This window comes from Onychomys torridus, chromosome 19 (assembly GCF_903995425.1).
Source record: "Onychomys torridus chromosome 19, mOncTor1.1, whole genome shotgun sequence".
NCBI classification, from domain to species: Eukaryota; Metazoa; Chordata; class Mammalia; order Rodentia; family Cricetidae; genus Onychomys; species Onychomys torridus.
This window is the reverse complement of record NC_050461.1, coordinates 31817568-31830547: the sequence shown is the minus strand read 5'-3', so window position 1 is coordinate 31830547 and position 12980 is coordinate 31817568. Positions and strand designations below refer to the sequence as shown.

Here is a 12980-nt window from a genome sequence, read left to right as displayed (position 1 = left end):
CTTATTTGGTTATCTCTCACCAGCTCTTGGAAGAAAAAAAAAGCATCTTTTATTGAAGACTAGTATTGATTATTTTCAAAACATAAACATACACTTGAGTGTACATGTACAAACCTGGTTCTCATTCCAACTCTGCAGAATGAATTGTTCCTTTGATTATCTCCATTTTGTAGATTTATAGAGCCTGAAGATCATAAAAAATAATCTACCAAAATTCTAACTGCCAGTACAGACTGCAGTCAGTAATTGAAGGCACAAATTCTGACTAAATTATACTTCATTTCCTCTCCTCCTGTAACTGTGACTCCAGTGACTCTGAATACGTGATTTTCTATAAAATAATTGATTGTAAATAGAGTCAGCTCACTGTGGTGGTTTGAATAAGAATGGCCCCACAGGCTCATATATTCCAATGCTTGGTCACCAGGGAACTTCACTGTTTGAAAAGAATGAGGAGGTGTTGTTGCCTTGTTAAAGCAGGTGTGGCCTGTTGGAGGAAATACGTCACTGGTGGTGGCCTTTGGGGTTTCAAAGGCCCATGCCAGGCATGTTTGCATGTTTGTTCTCTCTCTCTCTCTCTCTCTCTCTCTCTCTCTCTCTCATTCACACACACACACACACACACACACACACACACACACTCCCTTTCCCTTCCCCTGGGCTTGCAGGCCAGGATGTAGCTCTCAGCTACTTCTCCAGTACTTTGCCTGCCTGCTGTCATGCTCTCTTCCATGATGATAATGGACTAAGCCTCTGAAACTGTAAGTAAGCCTCCCATTAAAATCCCTTCTTTTATAAGAGTCACCTCGGGCTGGGCGGTGGTAGCGCACACCTTTAATCCCAGCCAGTGGAATCTCTGTGAGTTCGAGGCCAGCCTGGGCTACCAAGTGAGTTCCAGGAAAAAGGCCCAAAGGTACACAAAGAAACCCTGTCTCGAAAAACAAAAACAAAACAAAACAAAAAGCGTCACCTTGGTTACAGTGTTGCTTCACAACAGAACACTGACTAAGACACCAAATGTTAACCTACTAAGGACATACACCAAAAACACATATCTTGATAAAGACCTCTTCAAAACTCTTGTATGTATTGGTTCTATGAAGATCATTGTTTACACACACAATTTCCCTTTCTAATGTTCATTACTTGAGTGGCCTAATAATACATGAGAAAAAATATATCTACTTTTTGGAGGTTATCATCAATTCTTAAGTCTCCCCCCTTGTGTGCACATTATCTTTCCTTTTTGTAGTTTTAAATATAAGAAAATGCTTCAGGAACTTAAATGAGGACCGGGAAAAGAAGTCTAAATGGTGCATCTGTTTGTTTATATTCTGTTTGAGTCAGGAATAAAAATGAATTAGTGTGCCCCTTAGATACCCGAAGCAATTCTATGAGTGGGAGTTAAAATCATCTTTGTCCACAACTATTGTCCATGCATGCACTTTCAGTTCAATAAAAAAAAAAAAAAAAAAAAAAAAAAAATGAACAACAACAAAAAAGTGAGGGCACCCTACAGTAATACTGCCTGGAAATATAATTCAAGTTCAGAGCAGTTGACTGAGTAAACGGATCAGAGCACACAAACTGCTCACACGGGCTAAGGCTTGCCCAGGGTTCTGCCATCTGCTTCCCTGAGATGTTTGGTCACTGTAGAGGCTATTTTAGCTCCCCTGCTAAATGTGTCAGGAGTTTCCTGGTAAGGCTGAATGTGAGTTACTGTTGTATCACTGCTGTCATAATTACTGGTTTGTGATCATGCAAATTAATTCCAATTTCAAACAGTGTTACAGGCTACGATATCAACAATCTCTAGTGATCTGAAACAACACAGCGTGTCTTAGTGAGTGTTTGACAAGAAATCAGAGAGCTTTGCGAAAGCACACAACCTTTCAGGTCAAGCAGACAATTAAGGCCTCTGTAGAAATATCAGGCATATATGGGAAGAGACCTTTCAATTGTTTACATACAATATCCCTCTAATCAGCAACTAGTTTTAATTTTTCCTGTCTTTTTCTTAAGTGGGGCCATATGGAGCCAAATTTACAGGGAGAGGGAAAAAGAAGGTTAGGAGATAGGGGTAGATGTAGTCTTTCTGGTCAACAAAGAATCATAATGTGTAGATGGAGTAAATAGTTGCCTGACATAGTTGCAATCTTAAAGAATTTTAAAGAACTTTGTCACAGACTATTTTAAAAAATGTTCTGGGTGTGTCTAGCAAATAAAATATGATAATACTTAAAGTCCAGTGTCTTGAGTGCCTGATGGGGAGGTGACAATTCAGTGCCATATACCTCTAATTGCTGTATTGTCAAACAGCTACACACAAAACATTAAATATGCCAAAGTTAGTCTCTTAAAATCATTTTCCCCAGATGGCTTTGGAAGGATTTTCAAATATTTGAGTAGCATTGGCTGTAGAATAATAATAACTATTATCTCAGCTGTATGCTAATCTGGAGGCAGAGTATTTGAGGTATGGTTTGGGAAACTTACTTGAAAATACATGCATTTAGCATTTTTTTATTCCAAAGGCCTAACAACAACAATAAAATTTTACTTGATGAAGTCTGATTGTTTCTTCTCAATTTTACAATATCCAACTCTGACACAAAGAGAATTTCTGACTCTTTAAATACATTTAACTTGTTAATTATGGTGTTTTAGTGTCTTTTTATTAATTATGAAGACACTTGGATTCCCTAATGCCTTTGTAAGTAAGTAAGATTAAGAAACATGTTTTTTAGAGTTTGATTTACTTGTGTTCACTAATTTAAAAACATTAGTTTGAAATTCACTTGTGGGGACTTCCAAAGGAGGCGGCAGCAGGCGTTTGACACCCACTAGCGGCCTTTGCACTGAGTTAACTATTGTGAAAATGACTGGCATGTGAACAAACATAAGCTTTTTACAGTTTTATTTCCATTTATCTTGACATTATTATTTAAGACAAATTACCTAAAATGTCTTAAACTCCAAATGTAGGTACCAAGGCTGAAAACTACCTTCAGACTCTCACATGTGGCTTTAATTCAAATAAGAAGAAATGTTACAAGCCAAATAAGGATAACTTTCGTAAGAGCTGCCCTTCACTTTCTTGAGTCGTTAGATGAAGGTAAGAAAACAAGCAAAAAAATAATAATAATAAAATAAAAACTGAAGCAGACAATGATGCCTGTCCTGGGTGGCTTTGTATGTCAACCTGCACAAGCTAAAGTCATCAGAGGAAGGAGCCTCAGTTGAGGAAATGCCTCAAAAAATATATGGCATTTTTTTCATTTAGTGATCAATGGGCAAGGTTCCAGCCTTTTATGCCCAGATTGAGGGGACCCCCAAAAGACCATAGAGACTGAATCCTATATGTAAAAGCAAAGAGCCTTTATTATCTTCAAGCTCTGGGTCTTGGTCTCTCATCTGTACATGCAATGGTGAGAGCAGAGAGCCCTGAGCTCAGGTGGGATGGGTTTTTTTTTTTTTTTTATCACAGCAGAGGTTGGGGTAAGGGGGTTTCCAGGGTTCAGGACCCTGATTGACTGACATTTGTCTAGGAGTATGGGGAATGTTTAGAATATCAGGTATTTCTCCTTAGATACAGGCCTCCTTGGGTGGGGTCAGCTTTTCCTGGGTCCAGGTGTTGCCTGCTAAAACCTGTCATGGCAGCTGTGTGGTCAAGCTCTTTTGGGGCCCATCAACACAGCCAATGTTAGGTGGTGCTATCCCCTGGGCTGTGGTCCTGGGTTCTACAAGAAGATGTTCTGAGGAAGTCTGGAAGGAAGCCGGTAAGAAGCTCCCCTCCATGGCCTTTACAGCAGCTTCTGTCTCCAGGAATCTTGCCCTATTTGAGTTCCTGTCCTGACTTCTTTCAGTGATGAACAGCAATGTTGAAGTGTAAGCCAAATAAACCCTTTCCTCCCCAATTTGCTTTTGGGTCATCATTTTTTCTTGCAGCAATAGAAACCCTAAGACAATGAAGGGAAGCAAACAAACAAAAACAAAAACAAAAAAATCCTTAAAACCCAAATGTCCAAACCAAACCGAAACAACAAAACCCAAACAAACAAGCTGAGTAGATTGTCTGATTTACATGGCAAAGATTTTGCCAACTTCCTTCCCATACTCACGTGATGACATGACTCCAGTTAACTTGGGGCAATGGACTGCTAGGAAGCTGTGCTGTGTGCAGAATTGTCACAGAATGGCAATGACCTTTTCTCCCTGCTGTAGGTTTAGCCACTGTGAAGAAAGATGAAAGCATGCCTGATACTCCCAGATTTGACTGGGGCCGAGATGAGTGCCACCTAAACATGTTGTGTTTTGAGGGATCCCTAACACTTTCTAGTACAATGAGCTCCAGCATCAGTCCCAAGCCATATAACCAGCCAAGGGCCATGGCTATCAGCTGATCTGGTGAAGACCAGGACAACTCAAGTTTGTCTCCCAAACTCTTGGAAGTAGTTACTGCCTCTGTCATCTGCCATCTGTCTCCGTTTTTGCTCTCTCCACTTTTTATGAGGAAATATTGCCCATGAAGCCTGAAGCCATCAACCAAATAATTTGTGACCATCCCATTCCTACCACAGAACTAAAATTAATTCATGAAAATTAATCAATTAATTAAAGCATCAATTGCGCCATTCAGTACTAAGGCTTCAGGATCCTGCCTTTGCATAGAAGGCTATGTATTGCCACAGCCTACTTGTAAGTAGTGTTGATGATTTATTCAGGTTTCCTCCGGTTTAAAACCATGGTGTATGCCAGGAAGGACTGCCCTAAAGTAAAAAGTGTCCCATTTTTTTTTTTCCATTTTCCTTCTGTAGTTCAGATATGTTTTGCCTCCTTTATTGATAGGAATGATTCCAAATAGCATACAGTTCAAACTCATCACACTCTCTATATCTTCAGTATACTTTCTGTTCCTCAAACCTTTCTCAAGAAGGGTCTACTTTAGTGGTGACTTTCTTTAAACGATCACAGTCCATTTTTGTAGCTAGAGATGGAAAAGAATGATGGTGTGGTGGTTTGAATAGGAATGGCCCCCACAGACTCATGTGTTTGAATGCTTGGTCCACAGGAAGTGACATTATTAGGAGGTGTGGCCTTTTTGGAGTAGGTGTGGCCTTGTTGGAGGAAGTGTGTCACTGTGGGAGTGTGCTTTGAGGCCTCTGATATGCTCAAGCTATGCGCAGCGCAAGACAGTTTACTTTCTCCTGCTTGGTGTAGAACTCTCAGCTCCTCCGCCAGCACCATGTCCGCCTGCATTCCACCATGTTTCTGCCATGATGACTCTAACTGACTAAACCTCTGAAACTGTAAGCCATCCCCAATTAAATGCTTTCCTTTATAAGACTTTGCTGTGGTCATGGTGTCTTTTCACTGTAATAAGAACCTTAACAAAGACAGTACTGGAACAAGAGGTTCCAGGATGAAGAGTGAATTGGGTACAAGATGGGAATATGAGGAGAAAGGCAAGGTGAGATGTTTGGGACAATTTTAAGGAAATGGCATGGTAGGTGAGGGTGAGTGGGAGGCAAGGGTCAAAGGGACATTCTAGGCTGGGCGTTTCCTTGGCCAATAGTCTGAGTACTTGCACAGCACCCCACACATAGAAGGGCCAAACTCTCTACTTCTGATGTCAGAGTCTCCTATTACCATTCTGAAAATTTTGATAATTTCAAGAAATCTTCTTGTCTCAAATAAACTTGTCTAATGAGAAAACTGAACATGCATCTGAAAAATGGTGGAGGGGGGTGAGGCCTAGTTCACACTATATCCACTGCTCTTGCCACCCCATGAACGAGCATTCCAGTGAATTCACAAAGGATAGGAATCAAGAGGAACACTGAGTATAGGAAGACAAGTTATAAACAGGTCAGGGTGTGGGCAGAGGCTGCGAGTCACGGGGTGTCATACTTTTCCTTAAACTCAGAACATACTTTAAGCACAGAAGGAAAGCAATGATATCTGAAAAAACACAATGAACAAAGAGTCTCTTCACATCCTTTCTTATTTGTGGTGTTTCCCTGTTGCAGTTCATTACTGGATACAAAACAAAGCTATATGAGCATTTCATCTCAGTCCTTCCTTCTCTGTGATAAGCTTAAGGTAGTGAGTGTTAGCAAAAATGTATGCATATCAGCAAGTAAAATGACAATCATGTGCGTGTGTGTGTGTGTGTGTGTGTGTGTGTGTGTGCACACGCTTGTATTTATGTGTGTGTGAGAGTGTGTGTGTGCTTGTATGTGTGTTTAAGTGTTTGTGTGTGTGTGTCTGTATGTGTGTCTGTGTGTGTGTGTACATGTGAACATGCAGTGGTTTCACTGTCTTGGTAAGAATGAAATATGTAAGCATATGAAAACTATTAAAATCAAACTGGTTTTCATTATTTCACGTGTGCGTTAAATACTTTTATATTTGTGTGCTGTGCTTTTAAGGCTGAGACTGTACCAGACAAGCACAATTTATGTTAATAATCTAATTTTTTAACTTTTTTGTGGGACACCTAATTGTAAATAAATACCATCACAAGTTTACTGAGAGAATCTGAAAGAAAGAAAAGGCTTTGTCTGTATTTTAGTTCCTTTAACTTTTTTCTTTTTCTACTTTTTGAACAAAGGGTCTTGAGTTTTCACTGACCCCAAATTGTGGAGCCAATCTCACTGATTCAATCCACTTTGGGGTCCATAGTTAGACTGTGTTCACTATGTAAACCCCCAAGTAAAAGATCACATGATGGGTTCCTCTGGGTCTTGGAGCTTGACAGATAAGTGCTTGGGTCATAGGAGGTATGGATCCAACACGCCCTTCTCTTTTATATTTTGAAGTGAGAAAGTAGTTGGACTGTGGGAAAAATTCTCCCAATTTAATCACCATTTCAGCAGTTTTTAAAGGTAATATGTTCACATGACAGTTGTTAGGACCCTGGGGAAAGCTGCCAGAGGGTTCCCTATGAATCACTCAGTTGAAAAATCAAGGTTCAGAATGTGAACTGTGTGGATGCTGGGCACTTGAGTGGCAGCATTCTAACACAGCACACTACCATGGGGGCCAAGACAGAGAAAACACAGTGTACAACCCTTGAGAAAGAAATCCTGGGGTTCTCCCAGTCCCACCATTAGTGGAAGGTATAACATTGAAAACAAACCCATGTCTACTTGCTAGTGTCTCCCTCCGCCGCCACCCTACTGAGGGCAAAAATAAACATAGGTAAACTCATGGTGCTAAAGAAAATGGAACTTTATTTTTTTTTTCCAGAATATGAAAATTTATTACTGCATTTCCGTTGTCAAAATTTAGGTCTTTCCTTCTTGCCTTTGTACAGGGCCAAAAGAGACACATTGGCGACTTTAACAACCTTAAAGCAGACTCCAGGAATATCACCTACAACATGACCTTTTCGACCAAATCCAACAACCAGAACTTCATTGTTTTCCTCAATGAAGTTCAAGCAATCGTCATTGGGCACGAAAGCTGTGATCTTCTTGCCGTTCTTGATGAGCTGCACCCTCACACACTTCCTGATGGCAGAATTTGGCTGTTTGGCTTCAACCCCTATTTTTTCCAGCACAATTCCCTTGGCATGAGAGACGCCTCCAAACGGACTGGCCTTTAGGGCTGTGCCCAAGTGGGCTTTCTTGTATTGTCTATCATGCCACTTCTGGTCCCGTCGGTGACTGCGGAGCTTCCTGGCAGTACGGAGACCATGACACTTGCCCATCTTGCTGGCGCCACGGGCCCGAGAGCGAAAACGGAACTTTAAAGAATAACAAAAACAAAAAGAATTCTCCTTTACAACTTAGGGACATCTGTTTGGATTAAGAACCATGAACTCCTGGGTGTGTTAGATGGGTCTTGTGTGGATTGTTTCTTCCTCATGGGAGAGGAAGGGAGAGGAAAAGAGAAGGTGAGCCAAAGGGAGGAGAGGAGAAAGGAAAAGCTGAATTACCCCAGAAGGGAAGGAGACACTGAACAGTGAAGTCCGGTAGAGATAAGGGGGGGTGTCAAAGAAAGCTGTGTTGCTGGTTTTTTGTCGAAATTATCTCCTCTGTTATCTTAAAAATCTCCAGTATCTTGTTGATTTTTTTTTTTTTTTTTTTTGGTGGAAGTCGATTTGGGTCTGAAGAGAAGGTTGAGGCTGGAAATAAAAATGGAAATGGCAGAGCTAGAGCCTACCAGATACTTTGAGAAGGAACAGACAGGGAAGAGCTGGTGCCGGCTTGACTTATACAGAGTTTAAAAGATGGCTTTTGGCACATAACAGAACAGAAAAATGAATTGACTTCCCACTTATTAGCTTCTGTCTTTCTGATAACTTTTGGCTCTTCAGGTTGACTTCTTCCTGGGCACAGAGTCAATTTTCTCATTCCTTGGTCCCTCTCCAAAGGAAAGAACTGAGTCCATAGACTCCAGTTTGCTTTCTGACTTGTGGTCCAGGAAGCGATAAGAGAAAAAAAACCAGTAGAGAGATTTTCCACCTAAGGGGAAAGCTTGCTTCACTGGCCAACCTTGATGATCTGTTTCTACCATGCTAAGCATACAACAGGGCTTTCCTCACACCTAGTCCCTGGCTGTGTCAGAGGACTGAGCCTGTACATGAATATGAGGTGGACATCAAAATGATATATCTCAGCCATTTCCTGACTGTGTTGGCATTGCTTTCTTTAAATGCTATGTTAATAGAGACTAGCAAGGCAGATCACTCAGTGAAGTGATCATCACATAAGCATGAGGATCTGATTCAACCTCCAACACTCGTGCAAAAAGACCAGGCGCAGTGACAAACACTTGTCATCTCTGCACTGTGGAGCCAGAGACAGGCATATCTCTCGGGTGCACTAGCCAGTCAGTTTAGCTTAAGCTATAAGCCCCAGGTTCCAGCCAGAGATTCTGTCTCAAAAATAAAATTAAATGACTGCTAATGAAAAAAACCTTTGAAAGTGCATCTGCATGCACACGTACACCTCACCAAACAAGCATACATACAGACACACACATATACACTATGCTAAGGATATTTTATTAATGAAAAATACTCACTGTTTCTTTTAATTTACTAAATTTTTGATGGAATTTCCATCATCATCAAAATAAGTTAGATGTTTTCTTAGGATGCCTTCCCCTTCTCATGAGGAAGCATCTGGTTTTGGTACTGTGCTTCTCCTATATGTCCCCAGCTTTCTATTTTGAGCAATCCATTACAGGTGACAAAGTCAAGGATTATACTGTGATCTTCCTGATCACACACAAGCTATGATTCTTTATGGACTTCAGAATAATCATAGCACGTGACTGGCCCTTCACAATCAGACCTCCTTGCCTATCCATTCTGTTAATTAAAAAAACAATAAAACATACCTTTTAATAGTCAGTTGACTCCTCAGAATCAGGGACATTCATTTTCTCCTTCTTTTAGTGCTAGGTTTGGGTCTTTCTTTTTCATTCTTATTGGTAGAAAGGTAAGAGGTTGATGAAATGATACACATCTGGTCAAAAGTCATTTAACCAATTCTCATAAAAATCACATGTGACATAAAGTTGCAGATTTTTCAAAAATACCTCAGGTCTATATCAGAACCTTTGGGAACAGAATACGAGAATCCAAATGTTAAATGGGATTCTCAAGTCTATCTGATGTATCCTAGAGATTAAACATTATATGTAATTGATATTAAAACAAAAGCATTTTGCCTTAATGCCTCAATAATCATTGTGCTTCCAGAACAGTAAGATTCTGACAATAATTACTGTATAATGTGTCCTGCATGGGCATACATTGGGTAAAATAGGCATCAGTCTGGGGCTTATTATTAATCAAACAAGAAAGAAAAGATGGACCATATCTACAGATAAATGAAAAAAGGAAGAATAAAGAATTTTGATCAGGCTCAGTGAACAGAGATGGTAACAGTTGGCATTTAGAAGCCTTCAAGGAGGTACAGTTTTAAAAAACAAAAAAGAAAATCATTCCAAATTTGAAAATGTACAAAACCAGAACATTTGAAAGACCCTGCCTCTCAGTCAAATGGAGTTATCTTAGGATGAGATGGCTGAAAGAACTCTCCCAGGAAGGAAAGAGTGTCGATCAGCACAAACACAAGGAAGAAATTAGAAGCTTTGGATGGGGAACTCTTTCAACGATCATTTTATTCTATTTGACCCATAGAACAATATGGTTCCAAGAAATATAAATTTACCCAATGTTGTAGCACAAATATTAAAAGTTCTTATTAATAAAACAAACCTGGACAGGTATTGGGGTAAACACTGGAAGATCAGAGAAGTAGAATAAGCCACAGCCACCTCACCTCGCCAGTTCCTCAGCTGATCCTGTTTCCTCAGACTGGAAGCCTCTGCGTCCTCATCCAAATGGATCTCAGCTGAACTGCTGCTCAAAAGCCAAAAAACTTAATCAGCCTAGTTCCTGGTTTTCACACCTTAAATACCTTCCTGCTTTCTGCCCTCACTCCCTAGGATTAAAGGCTCACTTTCTGGGATTAAAAGCATGTGTCACCAAGCCTGGCTGTTTCCAATGCGGCCTTGAACTCACACAGATCCAGACGATTTCTGCCTCTGGAATGCTAGGTTTAAAGACGTGAGTGCCACCATTTTCTAGCCTCTGTATCTAGTGGCTTTTCTGTTCTCTGACCCCAGATAAGTTGATTAGGGTGCACAATATTTTGGGGAACACAATATCACCACACAATGTCAACAACCAATATTCATTCAGTACACACACACACACACACACACACACACACACACACACTCCCCTCATAACAATGACTATTCTATAAGTAAGAATTTAGCCATGAGCAAAGCAAACCAAACAAGCCCTACCCTCCTGCAGAAGCATAATGCATTAATTTTTGCCTCAGTGCTGTAACAAAATGTTTGAAGCACATTTAAGGAAGGAGGGACTTATTTGGGTTTACAGTTTGAGAATGCTATCATGATATGGAAGTCATAGTGGTGGTAGCTTGAGGCACCCAGTTACATTGTATCTGCAGTCAGGAAGGGGAGTGGGAACCAGAGCCCAATCTCTTTTCTTTATGTCCTGGACCTAACCCTGTGGATTGATGTCACCTACAGTTAAAATGAGTCTTCCTGTTTCAATGAACCGAATTTAGATAATCACTCACAGGCATGTCCAGAGGTGTGTCTTCTAAGTGAGTCTAGAGTCTATCAAGCTGAAAGCCAATATTAACCATCACAGTTAGTAACCATTAATCTGGTTCCTGGCATACATTCCATCCTCCTCTCTTCACAGGATGCCCAACCTGCGTAAGAGTAACTTGATCCTGACTGCAACAGTTTCCCTGGTTGTGTGTCTGTTTGAAACAATGTTCATAGCCAAGTGTGGCCTGAAAATGGAGATGCTTCTATTTATGCTTCTCTCAAATGTTTGGATTATAGGGATGTACCACTGTGCCTGCATACTTTCTCCAGGAAAAGGACAAATGCCAGAGTTGCGGATAATTAGATGAGAAGAAATGTTTACTGGAATCCAATGAATGCACAAGAAAAAGAAATTTCTCTTTCCTGTTGGACAATGGGGAGGAAGAGAATTGTAACTAACTCACTTTCAGACACTGGAGAGCTATCTTGTTGTGAACGGAACACTATAGTTGAAGGACATGAGATATAGAATGGCTGGATTCCATACAGAGTGACTGCGTGGCTTAGTAGGAATTTTAAATGTAGGTTCAAAGAGAATATCCCCTAATTAATACTATACTGAGTGAGTATTGCAAGTAAAATTTGGGAGAAGTCCAATGAAAGATATCACAATGAGAGAGTCTAGTCAAACATAATTAAAGAATGGGAATTACTGGCTTCAAGATAAGCAAAACCACATGCAGTTGCTTCTAAAAAATGTTTAAGAAAAATATGAAGAAAGTCTGTCAAAATGAAAAATGAACCAATTTATCATTATACTTTTGGACCCTCATATTCAAGTCATAAAAAGTTTGCCTCATTAAACTGGGTTAATCTGCCCATTCCCTGCAGAAATTTCCCTTCGAAAAATCATCTGAGATTTGAGAGGTTGGCAGAGAATGGAACTCTGATTCTTTTGAATTTCCAATATATTTTAGTGACTTTCCTATTGCTGTGAGGAGACATCATGGTCAAAGCAACTTATTTTTAAAAAAGCATTTAATGTGGGGGGGGCATGCTTACAGTTTTAGAGGATTAGTCCATGACCATCATTGTAGGGAGCATGGGAGCAGGCAGGCAGGCACAGTGCTGGAGCAGTAGCTAACAGCTTACATGTTGAGACAACCATGAGGCAGAGAGAGGGAGAGAGAGAGAGAGAGAGAGAGAGAGAGAGAGAGAGAGAGAGAGAGAGAGAGGAATGATGTGGGATTTTAAAACCTCAAAAGCCATCCCTCAAGGACACAACACCTCCAACAAGGCCATACCTCTTAATCCTTCCCAAACATTTCAACCAACTGAAGGACCAAATGTTCAAATATAGGAGCTTATGGGGAATATTTTCATCCAAACCACCACACAATACAATAAACTGTGTATTGATTGTAGGAGAAGGAAGGGTGTCAGGGAACTTAGTTGGTGTGTGTTATAAGATAACACCTGCAATTCCTGAGCCATCCTGTTGCATGCATATCTTGGCACAAACATTCATTTATAATATGCATAGGGGAGTGATGGGCATGTGTCCTAAAAATAACCTTGGAGAGTTAAAATTCTATTTAGAACTGAAGAAGGGAGAGTGCTGTGGGATAATGCTCTTGTACACTGTAGAGGTTTGTCATTCATTTTGGCTTAATAAAACACTGATTGGCCAGCAGCCAGGCAGGAAGTGTAGGCAAGGTGACCAGAGGAGAAGAAGGCTGGGAAGAGGAAAGGCAGAGATGGAGTCGCCAGCCAACCAGACAGAGAGGAATTAAGATGAGAATGCTGGACTGAGAAAAGGGACCAAGCCATGCGGCTAAACATAGACAAGAGTTATGGGTCAATTTAAG

General features: G+C 40.5%; 1 protein-coding gene across 1 annotated transcript; it reads right to left on the bottom strand.

Moving 5' to 3' along the window:
* Window positions 1-7282: 7282 nt before the first annotated feature.
* Window positions 7283-7723, bottom strand: LOC118570292 (40S ribosomal protein S23-like). Its single transcript, XM_036168687.1, has one exon. The coding sequence runs from the start codon at window positions 7712-7714 to the stop codon at window positions 7283-7285; it is 432 nt and encodes a 143-aa protein (XP_036024580.1). The 5' UTR covers window positions 7715-7723.
* Window positions 7724-12980: the final 5257 nt, after the last annotated feature.